Source organism: Malaclemys terrapin, chromosome 1 (assembly GCF_027887155.1).
Source record: "Malaclemys terrapin pileata isolate rMalTer1 chromosome 1, rMalTer1.hap1, whole genome shotgun sequence".
In the NCBI taxonomy this organism is placed as follows: Eukaryota; Metazoa; Chordata; order Testudines; family Emydidae; genus Malaclemys; species Malaclemys terrapin.
The window spans coordinates 237494184-237513783 of record NC_071505.1 but is presented as its reverse complement, the minus strand read 5'-3'; the positions used below and the strand labels follow the sequence as shown (position 1 = coordinate 237513783).

General features: G+C 43.5%; 1 protein-coding gene and 1 long non-coding RNA gene across 2 annotated transcripts; one reads left to right on the top strand and one right to left on the bottom strand.

The window, feature by feature from the left end:
• LOC128826793 (uncharacterized) lies at positions 1-5348 on the bottom strand. Its single transcript, XR_008442890.1, has 2 exons — positions 5171-5348; positions 1-120 (listed from the first exon to the last, which is right to left on the bottom strand). It is a non-coding gene; the product is annotated as an uncharacterized LOC128826793 (long non-coding RNA).
• MFSD9 (major facilitator superfamily domain containing 9) lies at positions 4962-17308 on the top strand. The gene is made up of 6 exons (XM_054010279.1): positions 4962-5093; positions 8244-8331; positions 9353-9396; positions 11024-11153; positions 12568-12777; positions 13348-17308. Exons 1-6 carry the CDS (start codon positions 4980-4982, stop codon positions 14133-14135), a joined length of 1374 nt encoding a protein of 457 aa, XP_053866254.1. The 5' UTR covers positions 4962-4979; the 3' UTR covers positions 14136-17308.
• Positions 17309-19600: the final 2292 nt, after the last annotated feature.

Sequence of the window (19600 nt, the reverse complement as noted above, 5' to 3'; positions counted from 1 at the left end):
CTAATTAGGCTTCTTCTGCTAGGATTTCTCTTTATACGCAGGGAAGATTCTCATCGTGCCTCACTCCGAAAAGGCACTGTCATTTCTCTGAAGGCACCATTATTCCCTTATGCAGAACTCCTGAAGAACAGAAGTTTGTTGGTTAATATTTTTGATAGACATAGAAAAAGAAACAGAGGACAAAGGTAACTGCTATACTCAACTCTAGTTACACTAGGAGTGAAAACACCAGAAGAGGGGAGAAAGCTGAACTGGGCTATATCCTTGAAATAATTCCTTCCATTAACCAGATTTAAAAAAAAAAAAACCTTCTAAGTCACTCTGTCACTAGGGTGACCACCAGTCCTGAACTGGGCGGTACAGTCCCAAAATGCAGAGTTCAAGTCCCAGTGCCAGGCTGAATGATGCCAGGACAGCATTTGTCCCAGATTCCTTGTAGCGCTGCTCTCCGCCTACCAAAGGCTCAGGGTCAGTGGAGGGAGGAGAGGCTGAGGTGAGCCTTAGCCCCCCTCGCCACAAGGCCCTGGCCCTGCTCCTCCTCTTTCCCCCGAGGCACTGCCCCCCGGCCAGACCAGAAGCTGGAGGTGGCCCGGGCCATGATAAAAGCTGCCTAGGGAGCCCGGGCCACTGTGGGGAGCTCTGGACCTTCCACCTGCCCTGGGCGATGGGCCAGGTGCCTGAGGATAGCCCCCAGCCCATGTCCCCATCCCCTGGGGTGTGCTGCCCAGGGAAGGTGGAGGGTCCGGGGCTTCCCACAGTGGCCTGGGCTCCCTAGGCAGCTTTTACCACAGCCCAGCTCCAGCTTCCGGCCTGGCCAGGGGGTAAGGCCTCAGGGGGAAGAGGAGGAGAAGGGGGCAGGGCCTCGGAGGGAGGGGGTCAGAGCTCCTGCATGTATCCCACTTTGCCATTTGAAAAAGGGGTCACCCTATCTGTCACACTCACCAAAATGTATAGCTTTGAGGTTGCAGTCACTAAAAAGACTAATTTTCATGTCTCAGATGTGTAGATAAGAACATAAGAATGGCCCTACAGAGTCAGACCAAAGGTCCATCTAGCCCAATATCCTGTCTTCTGGCAGTGGCCAGTGCCAGGTGCCCCAGAGGGAATGAACAGAACAGAACAGGTAATCATCAAGTGATCCATCCCCTGTCGCTCATTCCCAGATCTTTTAGAAAAGATTACTCTTCAGATACTATTAGTATGATCAGCAGTTTTAAAACTCCAATCCATTTACAGTGCCTCAAAATTTTCTGGACCAGTGGATTGTAAGTTTTTCTTCTGGGCTCAATCTGTATATGAAAAGTTGAAATGACTGCTAAATACACCCTAATGATTTGAAGTTGTAAACCAGAATGAAATAAGTCATTGTTAGATTTGGTAAGTTTGATGATAAATGGTACATTTGGGGGTCTTGATCTTGCCTATTTGTAATGCTGAAATCCAAGAATATGTTCCATTTACTGCAATAAATTGCATTAGTTGTCTTAGATCTGTCTCACAAAATGATTTTAAGAACTTTAGTTGAAAATTTATAAGGCTTAAAATGTTGTCTCTCTTGCTGAGGGACTGAATATGTTCTCAAAACTTTGTTAACTGTTAGGATGTGACTGTGATGGGGGTTCTGAGGGCCGGGCAGTGGCTAGCGCACCTGACTTCCAGCCTTTTGCCTCTGTCAGGGCAGTATAGAAACCAGTTCCTGATCTTAGGGTGGGAATCTTCAGCTTTCCACCCACATCTGGGCCTCCTTGGCCCTTAAGGTTACATATCTGGGAGTTTGGATTGTCTTCTTCTTATCTTCAGGTCTTGTTCTCAGAAGACAAACACAACTCCATCTCCTACTGTGTACCCTATTCTTGATCAAGACCGTAACTCTGTAACTGACTGTTTAAAAACACATGAAGATATATTTTATCGAGTTCGCAGGAACACATCAATTGTTCATTTCTTTTGCCAAACATCAACTTTCATTCGTGGTTTTACCAAGTGGCTAGAGTAAATTAGTAAACTGATAAGGACTGACGCAATTAATTTAGGAGGACATATTATGTAAGAGAGGTTATGACTAGTGAGGTGATGGTAATAGGTGTTAGGACAGATTGTATCCTGAAAGATGCTTCAGGTCCAGAGGACTCTTTAACCATAGTTATAGCACAAGCCTAATGTGGAGTCTAATTCTTCTTAAGACATTATTGCAGGCTTTGAAGCATTGTCCAAGACTTTAATATTTTAAAATAGGTTTTGTTTTATAAAGAGTTTATGCTTAATGTAAAATTATTGAGCTGTTGTTCCTTCAAATTTCTTAAGTTTTCAGAAAGTATAGCCTTGCTGGTTGATTCCTGACCAAGTGGCTGAATTAGGAAATCTCTTCTGGTTTTAACATAATAATAACACTTTGCATTATATAGCAATTTTCATTTTGGGATCTCAAAATGCTTTACAAATGTTATTTTATGTATTTGAATTGAAAGGCAGCAAAAAACAATGCCTACCAAAATCTTGACATTCAGAAATAAACAATACAAAAATACAAACACAGAGCCAAAAAAGCAGCACAGCTTCTGTATTACAAGCCAGAACAAGATGAGAGCCATTTCAGATTACTGGGTGGGAGGGCATGAGAAATTTTCTACATAAGAACGGCCATACTGTTTCAGACCAAAGGTCCATCTAGCCCAGTATCCTGTCTTCCAACAGTGGCCAACGTCAGGAGCCCCGGAGGGAATGAACAGAACAGGTAATCATCAAGTTATCCATTCCCTGTCGCCCATTCCCAGCTTCTGGCAAACAGAGGCTAGGGACACCATCCCTGCCCATCCTGGCTAATAGCCATTGCTGGACCTATCCTCCATGAATTTCTCCTCAAGGAGCCAGACTTAGAGGTTTATAGTTTGTGTGGTCAGATTCTTCTTTTCAGGGCTGGGTGCAAAAAAGTGTGTATGCGCTGGGGGAGGGGTGGCTTTAAGCCATCTTTAGTGCCCCTTGAGTTTTGGCTCCAGGGCTGCTCTAATATGTATTGGCTCCTAAGGACCATGAGTGTGCTGTCACACACCTTTACAAACTAGCTGTAGCATAGTGTGCTCTGACCAAGACCTACTCCTGCCCTTTCTTTTCTCCGACACAACCCTTAAGCCAGAGCTGTTATATTGACCCACAGAGAATCCCCACACCCCATGCTGGGGGCTATCAGCACAGCCACAGCCCGGTGTATGACATGGGTGCAAAAGTGCAGGAGCGGCTCTAGGCACCAGCGTTCCAAGCAGTGGCGGCTCCAGGCACCAGCGCTCCGCGGGGGGCACTCTACCGGTCCCTGCGAGGGCGGCAGTCAGGAAGCCTTCGGCGGCTTGCCTGCGGGAGGTCCGCCAGTCCCGCAGATTCGGCGGCAATTCGGCGGCGGGTACGCCGAAGCTGTGGGACCAGCGGACCTCCCGCAAGCATGCCGCCAAAGGGGTGGCAAAAAAGCTAGAGCCACCGCTGTTCCAAGCTAGGGTTACCATATTTTGAGTGTCCAAAAAGAGGACACTCCACGGGGCCCCGGCCCCAGCCCCGCCCATGCCTCCGCCCCAACTCCACCCCTTCCCCAAAGTCACCGCCCCAACTCCGCCCCCTCCCCTGCTTCCCGTGGACATTTGATTCGCGGGAAGCCTGAAGCAGGCAGCAGGTAAGCTGGGGTGGGGTGTGGGGAGGAGTCGAGGCCCAGTCTGGCCCCCCCCAACCGAGCGGCTCCCTCCGGCGGCCGGCCCCGGCCCCAGAGTCTCCAGCCTGGCTCGGCTCCTGGGGTGCTGGCCCCGGGCCGAGCACCCCAGGCCCCCGGCCCGGCCTCAGCCCAGCACCCCCGGCCCAACACCGCCGGCCCCGGCCCCAGCGTCTCCAGCCTGGCTCGGCTCCTGGGGTGCCGGCCCTGGGCCAGCCCCCGGCCCAGCACTGCCGGCCCCCGGCCCAGCACCCCCGGCCCCCGACCCCAGCCCAGCACCCCCAGCCCAGCACCGCCGGCCCCGGCCCCAGCGTCTCCAGCCTGGCTCGGCTCCTGGGGTGCCGGCCCCGGGCCAGCCCCCAGCCGAGCACCCCCGGCCCGGCCCCGGCCCGGCCCAGCACCCCCGGCCCTGGCCCAGCACCCCCAGCCCAGCACTGCCAGTCCCAGCCCGGCCCCGGACCAGCACCCCCGGGCCAGCCCCCGGCTGAGCACCCCCGGCCCAGCACCGCCGGCCGAGCACCCCCGGCCCAGCACCGCCGGCCCCGGCCCGGCCCGGCCCCTGGCCCAGCACCCAGTGGCGCTGGCCCCTCCCTATTTTCACGGACATGTTCGGCTTTTTGGGATTTCTCCCCGGACAGGGATTTGAGGCCCAAAAAGCCAGACATGTCCGGGAAAAGCCAGACGTATGGTAACCCTATTCCAAGCATATGCATGGGGCGGCACTTTTCAAGGGGCGGCATTCCGGCTTTTTTTTTTTTTTTTATTGGGGCGGCAAAAAACCTGGAGCTGGCCCTACAAAAGTGGGACTTCAGGAAGTGAGAAAGGGTACGCACAATGGCATCCTTTCATCTGGCCTAACAGGTGCAGTCTGGTGTTGGACACCTCAGGAAGGTACTGACAAGGTTGGTCCCCTCTGGTGACTGGTATCACCCACCTCTTAAAGCCCCAGCTCCTGGAATCCTGTGACAATCCCAGCAGGGTCCAGCTGCTGGGCTGGGGACTAGAGAAAAACTGGGTAACACGATCCTCAAAGGCTTCAAGCCCTGATGGCAAATCAACCCCACCTCCACTTATCACTCGTGTGAGATCATAGTTGGCAAATACGTGACTCTGATCTCTGAAGGTCTGACCGCGGCGGCTGGGCCGGACCGCCCGGACTCAGCCAAGCCGGGTCCCTTCCCAGCCCCGCCCTCTAGTCAACGCCCCGCCCCAGGCCTCGGCCCGCCCTCCCCGCGCTGCGCGTGCTCGTCCCCCCGCTGCGGCCGCCGGCGCCGGGCCTGGCTGGAGAATGGGGGCCTCGGAGCCGCCGCCAGCCCCGCGGCCGGGCCCGGCGGCTCCTCCTGCTCCGCGCGGGGCCGGGCCCAGCCGCTTCGTGCGGTGCCTCTACCTGGTGGGCTTCCTGGTGAGTGCGGGGCGGGGGGCAGGAGCATCAGTCCCCTGCCCGGCGGGGTGGGTGTGTAAATGTAAAAAAGCAAATACTGTCTGGCCTGTCGGTGAACCCGGGCCCCGGTGGTGTCGCTGCCGCTTGTCTCCACTGGAACTCTCAGAAACCCTGAGACAGGATCCTCGGCTCCATTGCCAGGCCCGCCTGCAGCCCAGGGCAGATCTTCTCCCCTGTTTTTAGGGGTGGGGAATGTAGAACAAATGTAACCTTCAATATGTGTAATCCACATATAAAATATATTCTGTCCCATACTGTAAATGACCCTAGAGCATCCGGGTTCGAGAGCTGCCTTTTTATTGCCTGTCCGGACACCACCCATTTCTCCTGTGTTTGTATTTAACGTCACTGTCATGGTTGAACCTCCCCGGCCTTGACAATAATAGCAACTACCTGGCCAAAAAAGCCTTGAGATTCCTGAGGGAGCTCTAAGGGACTGGAAAAATTCCTCCAAACGTCTGAGCTTAGACAATCTGTTCTGTTCAGTACTCAAGTATTCACCGCAGTGGTGTGCTGTTTACTCTTAATTCAGTTTGGACAATGGTGTCTCTTTCACTTTCAAGTTGGCTTACTAATACTGCAGTGCAGGGTTTACTTCCAAACAAAACAATTTGTTAATTGGAGTTTACTGAAGACAATTTGTCAGACACTTGTATTGAACTAAATCATGTGAAATCTTGCTTTCAGAGCAGCTGTTGTTAAGGGATTGAGTGGTTTGTTCTGTGGACTCAGAAAGGGAGCTGCATTCAGGAACTCTTCAGTTCTAATCCAGGCTCTGTCACTGACTTCCTGTGTGGCCTTGGATGAGTCTCTTAAGTTTTCTGGGTCTGATTGTGCTTTGGCTGTAGAACTTCCAGCCCTGCCCTATTTCCAAATCTCCCCCCGCATGCAGCCATGCAAGATGCCCCTGTTGAGCGGAGTATTCTGGATGGGGAGTGCACTCACCAAATCCTGTTCAGCCCCTTGGAAAGTGGTACCACAGTGGTTTCATGCAAAGAGAGCCATCTGCACATGTAGGAGAGACATAAGGATTTGCCCTGTTACTAAATTAAAGCACTATGTTTATACTGGCTATTAACATAGGCAAACTAACCATTCATGTTTGGGACCTTGAATGCTTTCAGTTCAATTAGCCAGTGTGATAGTTTAATTCAAAAATAAGCATTTAAGATTGATAAAACGGGGGAAATGTTTTTGTATGTGTATGTATTACTGCAAGTTGCTTTGTTTAAACTAGCCGAAGAGAACTGACATGTTTCTTTCATATCTTTTATATTGTTTTCCCATCATTTCCGCCTTTGATAAATCTGTCTCGTTTTTGCTTCTTTTCCTTTGTTTGTGCTTCCTCTTTGGCTCTGTCTTTCTCCTTACAAGTCTGAAAAAGCAGTAGGCACTAGTGCTCCATAGAGCTTGTCTGTTTTGCTTTAAATAGATAATGCTTACATTTATATTTGCAATGTTTCATAAACTTTCTTATACTCATTATAGGTAATAATTAGAACCCTTCAAATACTGAGGTAAATTTACTCTGCCATAGACGGCAATTGGCACATTTCTAAGGGTGACCGCTGTGAATAGTAGCTGAAAGATGTCACTGAACTGTTATCTGCTACATAACCTTCCCATAGTCAGTAAATTAGAGTTTAGAATAACATACACTTTTCTCTTTAAAATAAGAAATAATTACTGTTCTTCACTGACATGCAAATGCTAGTAATAATTACTGGGCTTAAAGATTGTGTTACTTAAGAAGTACCAGGGATCAACTATGGGTATTATTAGACTTTCAATAGTTTTGTGAGTGTATGTATATATAAAAATTAGCCATCAAGACTGCTTAATGAGGTATTTGAAGCATTTGACTGAATGGTATATATAATGACATCTCTATTCTAGTTTTGGACGGACTATTATGAACGTTTAGTCCAACTGCAGTAGTCTCTCATAAAAGGTGATACTGCTTCAGTAGTCCCCTTCAGCACAGTTCCACTCTGATGTAGAAGTGGCATGCAAGCAGCATTGTACAGTAAAGAATTAGCAGGTCAATATGGTAAGTTAACAAAAGATAAAAATTTGAAAGGATAGGCCAGGAGATCCTTGTACAGTATAGGAGTGTAGAACCCCCACATGCTGTCTCGCCTTCCTCTGATGCTATTGAGGAAATCTCTGCTTCCCTTATGCTTTGCCTTGCCTCTGTACTGTATCCTGTATAACACTTTGCCATTGTAATGTAAGAAAAATAGTGTAATCTACTTACAGGAGTGGGCTGTCTTGAAAGCCTCTCTTCCCGTTGTAGATGATGTTTTTCAACTGAAAGACTGTACTTTACATGCATTTTTCAAAGTGCTTTAAATGTTTGTTTTCATAACTTAATTATTTGTACAGAGAGGAGCTTTTTTGTATTTGCATGATACACCAGACTATTTATATTTCTGAATTAAAAATGCTATTAGTGCAAACCTATCATTTTGAAAATTCAGAATAATTATTCAACTTCAAATATATATATAAAGCATTCAATATTTCTTAAGTAGGTCTTCTGAAAGAGTGTAGCTTTTTTCATGTATTTAGAACCATTCAGAAGATAAGTAGTTCCTGTCATAGTTTTTAGCTTAAAAAATTGTAGTTTGTGAACATACCAGTCAAATTGCAAGGATTATGCAATGCAACACAACACTTTTTATTTCTTGTAGACCAGGTCTATGTTACAAACTGTTGGTCATGTGTGTGACGAAAGTGTGATTTGTGATCAGCATAACTGTGCCGTCTAGAACCCCTAGTGTAGATGCAGTCATACCAGCATAACTGTGCCATCTAGAACCCCTAGTGTAGATGCAGTCATACCAGCAAAACTGTGCTTTTACCAGTATAGCTTGTTTCACTCAGGGCAGCTAGGATAAGCTGCATCCACGCTAGAAGCACTTGACCGGTATAATATGCTGGTATATCTGTACGGGTGGAGCCTTCCAAATGTAGACCTGATCCTAGATTGTTATTTAATTAAAATATAATACCCTTTTAAAATACAGAATCACTTAGTCTAAATCTTGACTTTCTGTATCTTTGTAAATATGCTCAATTACTGAAACTCCATTCTCCCTATTCTTTCAGGACTTCTTTGGTGTAAGTATGGTTGTGCCTCTGTTAAGCCTTCATATCAAGTCTCTAGGAGCAAGTCCAACTGTTGCAGGAGTAGTAGGTGAGTACAGCCTGGGTACTGATTACCCAGGACATGAGGTAGAAGTCAGATATGTATCATAACTAACCTTCAGTAGCCACACAGTGGAAAACAATGGCAAGCTCTAAGCAAGATAGACATTTGTCTGCAGCTGATTCTTCCCCCTTATAATCATGATTGTCCCACTATTAAGTCATTGTATTTCTTCATAGTTGTCTTCAGAAGCTACTGTATGGTGGGTTCCAAATGATGACCTTTTTGAGTTCTGTAGCTTCCTGTCCTCCACTGAAATGATTATGGGGTCCTGGCTTGTAACACAAATACAGGTCTAGTTTATAAATAGTAATGATGATAGAAATGTCGTCTTTATATCCAGATTTTTAATATCCTGCCTTTTCAGTTTGCCTGGAATAGAGCTCCTTCTGATGCTAATCCCAGGTCTGAGTTTGGTTGACAGAAATGTTCTTTATGCAGTAACTTAGTGTACAGTACGTTATCACCTCTACACTCTGCATTGACTTTAAGCGTTCAAAAAGCCAGGGAGCTGGGGTGTCCTTTAATCAGTAAAAGAGACTGACAAATATTGTACTGTTGGCTCCATGCTGGAATTGTTGTTTTCTTTCTGTTCCTTCTCTCCTACTGCCAATTGCTGCTAGGTTCTTACCCTTCATTTTGAAGGGTAGGATTTGCAATTTCTTCCAGGCCTACTGCTACAATGCCCTGTCATGTTTGGTGTAGGATGCCAACTGTCCCAGTTTCAGTTATTTCCCCTGGCAAAGCAGCATACTTCTGCTTCCACACTTCTCAGTTGAATAGTATTGCAATTTTGAGACACCCAGAAAAAGAGGAAAATTCATCCATCAAAGTGGTGAAACTCTTTTTCATGCTGTACCTGCCCCTGCTTTTCCCTATTGCCTCTTCCTGTACTTCTAATGAATTATTTTGTTAATTTTCCCACTTTGCAGAACCATTTTAAAGCTAGTTTCACAAGTCTGTTCACACTTAATTCTCAGTGTCTTTTTTTCCACTATTTTTATTTTAGGATCTTTTTATGGTTTACTGCAGCTCTTTTCTAGCACGTTTGTGGTAAGTTTTGAATACTGAATCTTAAATATATATTGGTGTCAAGTATCGGGGGTAGCCGTGTTAGTCTGTATCTACAAAAACAACAAGGAGTCTGGTGGCACCTCAAAGACTAACAGATTTATTTGGGCATAAGTTTTCATGGGTAAAAACCTCACTTCTTCAGATGCATAGCTATATTGCAAATATATATTGGTGTTTCTATTAACTTTGTAGGAAAATTGATAACATTAATGGTAATACTTTGGGGAATGTGAAACTGTACATTTGCTAGTGTAACCCACACACCTCCTAGTGGCACTGAGACCACTTAGAGAGAGAGAGAGAGATTGAGTCCGCCCTACAGCTTTAGCTAACAGCCAGTTGACTTTTGGCTCATGCAGTAAGCTCCAGAGGTCCTGGGTTCGATCCTGCCCGCCGACAACCGAGGCCTGTCAGTGTTACGCTAGTGTTTACACAAGCCCTTGAGGTTGGAGGAACTGTTCTTACTCTATGTGGAACTTTTTGTTTCAGTTATAGGGACTAATCAAATCCTAGTACACAAGATGAAATTTGTAGCTGAAAACCAAATCTCTGCCTAGATCTGAAAGTAGTAGTTTAAGCATTCAAATATTACTATGTGTCAGTCATGCAACATTCTGTTTAATGTTGTGTTGCTATTAGAGCAGTTTTCTTCAACGCAGTAATCTAAATACAAGAAATAGCATCATGGACCAGATCTCTGAAATTGTTATCTGTGTTTGCTATTCTGTGATTAATATGGAGTCTGTCGTAATTTGCCAGATGGCCTTAATTTATGCAATGTCTCTCAAACTTTATTTTTTCCCCATAGGTTATGCTTTTCCCTCTCCTTTCCCAAAACAAATATGCACAAGGACACAACCCCAAGGCCATAGGCCAGGAATGTATACTGTACCTGCCAACATTCAAATCTGTACTTTGGAGCCAGTGCTCCTAGGTTTCATCCACCCGTTTAGCACACAGTCACCTTGTCCTCTGTCTCTTGCAGCTTCCCTGAACTTATGTGTAAGGCTCCTACCCTTCCTACTTAAAGACCCTCTTCTGCCATGCTGCCTGTAGTGAATTAAGCTGACTTATTGTATATAGGTTACCTTTTAATTTCCCCCTTCCCATGACCTCTCTCTGTCTGCCCTCAGAGTGATATCTCCCTCAAGCCGGGACTGCCCTCTCTGAGTGTTTGGCAGGCATCTAGCACACAGTAGTTACTATCGTAAATAAATAATAATGGTCAGTGTTGGTGTGATGGCATTTTCATTAGACTGTCACCCATGATATTTCACTAAATTGTCACGAGTTTACATAAAATTAAGATGAGACATTAAATTAAATTAAGCTTGGCTTTCATATCTCATCTAGTAAAATTAATTTGTGGTGCAAGCAGGTGCTTCTCCCATTGACTTCAGGGTTGAATTTAGTCCGTCGTGTCCAGCCTCTGGCATCTAGACACAATACTATTATGAATGTTATCTAATCTATTTATGAATGTTTCCACTGATGGTCCCTCAGGGACCTCTCTTTTGAGAAGAGAAGTAATCAATTTAATTCAGACATGCATATTGTTCACATAGTAGTTCAGTACTATAAAAGCACTCATTTATTGTCTTACCAGGGCTGCTGGAGTGATGTAATAGGAAGACAATATTCCCTGCTTGCCTGTATCCTCTTCAGTGCACTGGGTTATTTGCTACTTGGCATGTCCACAAGTGTGTGTTTATTTGCCATTGCAAGGATACCTGTAGGTGAGTAATTGACTTGGTACTTGGATTTATATTCAGTCCAATGTTAGTTTGAGAATTATTGCTGCGGAAGTCATGATATTTAAATATGGGGGCAACCTGGATAGCAGCTTTGAACAGTTTTACTTATCACAGGTGCAATGGTTCTTTGGTACCTATGGAACCCCAGCTTTGAAAAGACCTCTAAGTTGATCTTTTTACTGAATTTTTCATTTACTTTTTTTTAATTGAGAAATGTACCAGTGATTTTTCAGGGCCTTTTTTGAGGGTGGGGGAGGGGGTGAACAACTTCTGAGACACCTTAGTGCAGGGATTGTTTTTTCAAAGGATGGGTGCTTATCACTTCCTGAAAATCAGGCCACTTTAATGTTTCTCAAGTTGAGCACCCAAAGTCACTAGTAACTTCTAAAAATGTTAGTCTGCGTGCACCACATAATGATATATATTATCTTCAAAAAGAACAGGAGTACTTGTGGCACCGTTCTTTTTGCGGATACAGACTAACACGGCTGCTACTCTGAAACCTGTCATATTATCTTCAATATATTGTTGTCATACTGAACATATATTTCCAAATAGGAGATCACCTAAAAGCTTGGCTCACTACTTAATGGGCTGTGTACGTTGTGGAAAAGCATATTTGTTAGTGCCACTAACACTAAGTTTCCATCAACATAACTGTATTATAAAACTCAGATAATAGGTTTTTAAAATTCTGACTGACTAGCCTCATTCCAAAGTAAACTTTTTTGTTTCTTTGATAGAGGAGGCAGTGGGTTTTTGGTATGATAAAGGAACTTCAGTGGTTTGTTTGATAAATCTTTAAAATTTTAACTACCTCTTTAGAGGTTTTTGTAATGCTCCTATATTGCCAATGGTTGCGGACTGTGGTGGTGTAAGGTAATCCTTTTGTGAGGAAGGAGCAGAGAGAGAGATTTTATTGTGCACGTGTGGCATTTTTAGAATGCCCCAGAATTCATATTAATTACTGCTTCTCTCGGCCTGTCAATACCTACTGTTTAACAATCTGGGATTGTACTGTACCAATTGCAAGTGTCTAGCCTGACGTATCGTTCTTTCCCCAGCACTGACCACAAGATGCAGTGTCTCTGGCAGTTGCCTCACCTCTACTGGGATCCACCATTCGGAGGTGCTGCTTCTATTCTATTTGAGCTGTTTTGCTCACTTGACACAGATCTCTGTTTAACATGATTCCTAGGTCCCAACCATCAACTAGCCGAGGGAATGGTTGCTGCCAGACTCGTCACATGCCCAGGACACAACCTCTATAGCTCTGGCGTTGGATAATTTGTAGCTTTTGGAATTTTCAAAGAATAATTAACCACAACCTTATGAATTACATCACATGCTAAATAAATATGATATCGTTTTCCTGTATGTTTTTGTTATCTTGCAGGTATTTTCAAACACACACTCTCCATTTCAAAAGCTCTTCTTTCTGACTTGGTTTCTGAGAAAGAGCGTTCTCTTATAATAGGACATTTCAATGCAGCCTCCAGTGTTGGTTTCATCCTGGGTCCTGTGGTTGGTGGCTACTTTACAGAGCTAGAGAGTGGCTTTTACCTGACATCTTTCATCTGTTCTTTTATCTTCATTCTGAATGCTGGTAAGTTGTATGTAGTATTTTGTGCTTCAGGCTTTTTCAAGCGGTACGTGTTCATGCTGTTTGTACAGTAATATGACTGTAATCCCCTTCTGTTCTGTGCATTCAGACTGCTCTTTGAATGTAAACTTCTTCTGACTTTTTGAAAAGAGTTCATTTAAGACAGCCCCTCCCCCTCTTTATTTATTTTTTACATCCAGATACAAGAGAGGGAGTGTTTTTGTGTCTAGAGCTGGAGAATGGGAGTCTGAATCCTGGGTTAAGTTCTCAGATCTGCTATGTATATGCTGCATGAGCAAGTCACTTAACCTTTCTCTCTCTTATTATAGAGCCCCATTTAAAATATGGGGAAACCAATAGTAACTACATGGGTTATGTTGTGCTTCATTTTTGTAAACTGTTTTGTGATTATTTTAAGATGAAATGTTGCCAACAAAGTGCAAAATACTTTCATGTCTTTGATTTCTACCATTAGAGACATCATTAAAACATAACAGTAACTTACGTGTTTGAGTATGGGGTAAAGAGCGTAACTGTCTACAATTAACTGATTGTAATGCATCACCTCTACAGGCCTCGTCTGGATGTTACCATGGAGTGAGGAACACACAGATAGTGATGAAAACGAACAGACCACCAGTAACAGTAAAGTGACAGCAAAGGCAAACTATGACCTGCAGGTTCAATCACTAGCTAATGGAACAATGAAATATGAAACTCCCCTCCAGTCCCTATGGATTCCAGTTGTGTCAGTGCTGAAGAGGATTAAAAGCATTGCATGCTCTGATCTGTGGGATATATTTTTAGTACGGTTACTAATGTCTGTTGCTGTAATGCTGTATTATAGCAATTTTGTTCTGGCAATTGAAGAGAGATTTGGGGTGAAACCTAAGCTCACAGGGTACCTCATAAGCTATAGTAGCACCGTTGGAGCACTTGCTGGTTTTCTACTTGGACCAATAACAAGACTCTATCAACATAACTCTTATGCACTTTTATTACATTCCACTGTTCTCACCTGTGTATTGATAATGCTATATTCCATAGCATTCAGCATATGGGCGGTCATTTTATCGTCAACATTTTTAGCGTTTTCAACCACTGTAGGACGCACTTGCATCACTGACCTTGAGTTGACCCTGGGTGGGAATCAGGCCAGTGGCACGCTCATAGGAGTTGGTCAGTCTGTGACATCTGTGGGACGCATAATTGCCCCTCTTCTCTCAGGAATTGCACAGGAGTTCAGTCCCTGTGGCCCTCCAAGTCTTGGTGTGGGGCTGGCACTGGTGGCTATTCTGATAATGCTCATGAACACACCACGATGTTGCAGTGGTAGAAATGCCAAATTAAAAAGTGAATAGCAGCTTATTTTGGACAGGCTGATGCATCATCAATAAACTGCAAAGCAATTCAAACAGCTGGGGATATGTTATACTAAAGAATGGTGAGCACTAAAGAAACCTGTATTGTAGCAACGGGCTGTTTTCTAAAAGAAATGGTACAAGTTCAAGGGGAGGCCAGCCTGACTGAGCCCTCAGATTCATACTGACTTGTCTGCTGCAGGATCATACGTCAAAGAATGCTCAGCGCTGTAGTTCAGAGAGAAATTCTCTTTCAAAGGTGCAGGTATCATTTAAAACCTTTCGTAAATTGAGCGTTGTATTTTCTTTATGCTAATAAGGTTGAAATCCCTTCAAGAAAAATGATTCTGACTCTGAATATATAAATGGCTGATGAATAATCCAGTTTGCAACCGCACATTGAAGCATGATGGTTAGACTGATAGGCTCTTTGACTGAGAGAGACAGACAAGTGAATTTTTTTATTTAAACAAATAAAATTTGTTATGTTCACTTATCAGTATGAGAAATGAAGGCTGACCTGGATAAACCATTGGCCTCCTGTGACAATGGCTTGTTGATAAATCAGAGGTTCCATATATAACTTGTGACGCATGCTCTGCCTAGAAGTTTTCCCATGCAGCATAATTAACCATTCCCAACTGGCTGGCTGACATTCTGCTTTCACTCCTCTGTCCCAGCATTTCTGGTAAATAGAGCTGTGTATGCTCTAGCACGTATGTTTCTTTTATATATAATATAGAAGGTAGTTTAAGAGAAAATGCCATCCTGCAGAGTAAGGGTGATTGAAGATGAGACAATGTAAATTACAGTGAAATTTGCACTAGTGGTACCTGGACTATTGAACACCTCCTTCTGGCAACCTTCTGTCATAAGTGAGTATTTTAAGGAACTTCCTGTGCAATTTTGTTCCATCTTCATTTTAAGAATAACTGCTCCTTCCTGTTCTTTAGATGGTTGTTTAAGACACATTTTGGAAAATCTAGTGATGTTTTAAAGTGTTTGTTCCATGTAGGATTAATCCATTTATTTTTCATCTCTGAAGACATACATTTAAATCCCAATTTAGGTAACCAGGGAAAATGTGTGTCTGGCAGCTTAGTCTTCGTTTGTCTGCATCCATTTTAGCAGGCCAAAGCTAATGGAGGTTGATGCAGGTAAAGACTGAAATGCATTGACAGACTTATGGGGATGGTTTCCATAGCAGTGACCCATGCTATACCAGGTTCAAGCCAGTGTTACTAGTCTGTCACTTTTCTGAGCATTACATTTGATCCACTAATTTAAAAAAAAAAGTTTGTTCTTATAGTGCCTTTTATCTGAAAGTTTCATAGCACTTCCCGTTTAATTATTTGATGTAGTATACAAAGCCTCTCTGCAGATTTTTTTAAATTGAATTTAGCACGTATGATGTGCACATGCAACTTTAAATGTTACTTTATAGCCGTCACAGCTGGTGTTTTTGTAATTTTGTTTTTAAATCAACTTTTCTTTCCTTCTTACAGAGTGCCTGTTCTTGTTTGAAATCGGTGGCAAAATCCCATTGATCTCAGTAAAAGCACAATGGGAGCACGTACATATATTTTAATTACTTGAAATTTTATAGGCGGACCCAGTGAGACAAGCACATATATAGACTAGTTTTGGGGAGGTCCCCTTGATTTCTGTCTGAGAGTTAAGCTTCATGCAGAAAATGGAATCTTCTCATTTTTAATGTACTGTAGATTTCATCTTATTTTTTTGTGACCTGGGATAAAGTTTTGCTATGTGACTTAGGTGCTTAGGAGCCCAAGTCTTATTGACTTTCAATTGAGACTTAGGCACCTAAGTCACTTTTGAAAATTTTATCCCTGGTGACCATTTAAGCAAGAGCCTCAAAACGTCCCCACTAATTCTCGTGCCCTTTTCCCCTCCACTCAGGAAAGACACATCATTCCCCAGAACAGGGACCTTTATCATAGAATCATAGAAGATTAGGGTTGGAAGAGACCTCAGGAGGTCATCTAGTCCAACCCCTTGCTCAAAGCAGGACCAACTCCAACTAAATCATCCTAGTCAGGGCTTTCTCAAGATGGACCTTAAAAACCTCTAAGGATGGAGATTCCACCACCACCTCCTGAGGTAACCCATTCCAGTGCTTCACCACCCTCCTAGTGAAATAGTTTTTCCTAATATCCAAACTATACCACCCCCACTGCAACTCGAGACCATTGCTCCTTGTTCTGTCATTTGCCACCACTGAGAACAGCCTCTTTGGAAAACCCTTCCAGGTAGTTGAAGGCTACTATCAAATGCCCCCTCTTCCCTTCTGCAGATTAAATAAGACCAGTTCCCTCAGCCTCTCCTCATAAGTCATGTGTCCCAGACCCCTAATCATTTTTGTTGCCCTCCACTGGATTCTCTCCAATTTGTCCCCATCCTTTCTGTAGTTGGGGGCCCAAAACTGGATGCAGTACTCCAGATGTGGCCTCACCACCGCCAAATAGAGCGGAATAATCACTTTCCTCGATCTGCCAATGCATCTACTAATGCAGCCCAGTATGCTGTTAGCCTTCTTGGCAACAAGGGCAAACTTTGCTTTGCTGCTGCCACTTGGAATGAAGTGGAAATAAAACATAATGGACTGGTTTTTGGTATAAAGGATTTAACAACTTTGGTGGTCTTCTTACCCAACAACCAACAGATAGAAAGTCATTCTAACTTGTGACACTGATAACAAAAGTGGGGGGCTTTCTTAGACCAAATGCACCATGAAATTAGCTAACACTAGATTTAACAATTGTCTGCATACCACTCTCAGGGGTGATAGGACTCAACACTTCACTTTTTATGTTTATGCACAAGCTGAAACACTTTGTTCTTTCCACAACCAAATTTTATTTTATTTTTATTTTTTGCTTTAATATATGAACGATTTTTGGTTTGGAAGATGTATTTTTCTTATTGTCTAAATCTGTATTATGGAAAATTAATATTTGGCGTGAGAAGCCTGTGAAAGATGTGGTCTCAGGGACATACTGTAGCTGATGCTACTGGACAAAGTGGCTTTTATTTATAGCAAAAAGTGATTCTGAAGTACTTTAGAAAAGTTTACTCTCTGTAGTGTTAGTTACAAAAAATGCACTAAAATTTTCTTTTAAAATGCAATAAAGTGAAATGACATTCCATTTTTATTAATGTTTCAGTAATTGTCTTCTGTTAACTTTATATATTGTTCCTTGTAATGCATTTCAGAAGACAGGTGGCCAAGTCAATGGAGTTGGATGGGATGCATATCCAATGCAGTATATTTAGTTTCCGTGACTGCCTTCTCTCAATTCTTTAGTCTTCCTCTGCCTGATTGACTTACTGAGTCAAGTTGACCTCTTGCTTCCTGATCAGTTAAGCACCCATTCAGGAAACATCTCTATTCAGGACATCATTTAAGCATGTGCTTAACTTGAAACGCATATGAAAGTCCCGCTGCCTTCTGTATGTCCTTAAAATTAAACATGTGATTAAGTGATTTCCTGAGTTGGGCCTAAGAGCAGAAGGAATTGGGGAATGGGGCTGGGAAGTCAGTTCAGTTGCATATGGTAGCTGAAGGGAGTGCAAGAGGGTTCTCCATAGGAACTGCTGGTAATACCTTCTTGTTCTCTTATTCCTCTCATTCCCAGATATGAATGTACTGTCTCCAACCCTGTTGCCAGCTTCCCCTACCAGTCCAGCTCTCCTCTGTTTTCTGGCTCCAATCTGTGCACCTCCCTGACCACACCCCCTTACACAAGAGGATGCTTTTACTAGGGCAGGGATCGGCAACCTTTAGCAGGCAGCCCATTAGGTGCCGATCCCTGTACTAGGGGCTGCTCCTACCCTTTGCTCCCAATTTCCATGCTGTTCCTGGCAGTGCCTGCATCTGCGAGGTTTTGGATTCCCCTCTGCAGAAGGTAGTTGCTGCTAAATGCTATCTTTGGAGATGCCAGCTTTCACTTAATGGTAAATGGGATTTGATCTCTACTTCACCCAGGAAGGCAGGGCCATCAATGGATACAAGAGAAACAAAGACAGAAAGGGGAAAGAGTTGGAATGCAAGTTCTGAGACAGGGTGCCCAGAGCCACCATTTCCGGTGCCTAGGAAGATAAGCTTGGCATCTTGCCATTCTCACTATTGCCATCCCCATGAGTCACACTCACTGCTTTTCTTCTGCCTTGAGTCTTGTCTTGGGAGGGTGGGGGGGTTGGTTTTGCAATTCACCTCTTGAAGTTTCCTAACTGTCACTATAGATCCCACAATACTTTTCACAAGAACAAGTGTGTTCATTTCATCACCCTGGCCAAACTTCCGTTGAATTCGGTCTCCCTAAATTTCTCCCTTTGCTTCTGTGTGACAGAAATTTCCTTGAAGGGAATGAAAACCATGTCTATAGTCAATACATCATTTCCGCCAATAGATGGTGCTAGATGATAGACATTTATTTGGCTTCTAATTTCCCAACACCCACAAACTTTCTTTGGCATTGGATGACAAAATCCACATTGCAGGCTGTAGCTGAAGGTGCTGATTAGAAAGTCTTAAAGATAATGTTCCAATTTACTTTTTCCCTGTAGAGATAAAAGGTAGTAGGAGACATACTTCAAAATATAATGATTCTGTAAGTTTATGGTGTGCATTTACTTACTGCTTTTCATTCATATATCTCAAAATGCGTTTAAAAATAAGCATTATCCTGTTCTATAAATGAAGTAATTGAAGTACAAAGAGGTTAAGACCCAGGTTTCCGAAAATGGCCCCTAATTTTAGGTGCCTCAGTTTTTGGGTGTGCAATTTAAACATTTGGGGCTGCCTTTCAATCACACTGAGTACCCACTACTCCAGCTGAAATCAGTGAAAGATGCAAGTTCTCAGGAGTTGTGAGAAATCAGAGGCCACTTTTGAAAATTTGACCCTAAGTGACTTGCTCAGTTACCATTCGCTTGTTTAGTCCTTATCAGCGAAGAAAAGAGAGAGTGAGTAAACCAAACTAACCTTCTACATGCATAATTTTACCACGTTTTTTAAAGTCACAATTCAAACTTAATTCAACCCCTCCCCCAAGTCATAACATAATCTCATTATGGGGGAAATTTGGACCTGGATTCAAGTGTGAAAATTCCAGCACAGGCTCATTTCTAGCTCGGATATGGCAAGAGTATATGATGATAATTCTAATAAATGTAAAAAAAAAAAAAAAAAACCCAAGATGCTGTTGAAAAATGAATTCAAAATTATTTGTATAAATTAACATTGTAGCATCATCTCACTCCATTATAAGCCAAAGAGAAGAAGATGGTTGTGCACAGGTGACTGATTCCCACAGTAACTAAACATGGCCACGTTTTTTTGCAAAAATCAACATTTCACAGTAGAGAAAGTAACTAGATGTGGGCCTTTGAGTGAGACTTTAAAAAGATCATGGTTCCATCTGCACTCAATTTAGAATTTGCAT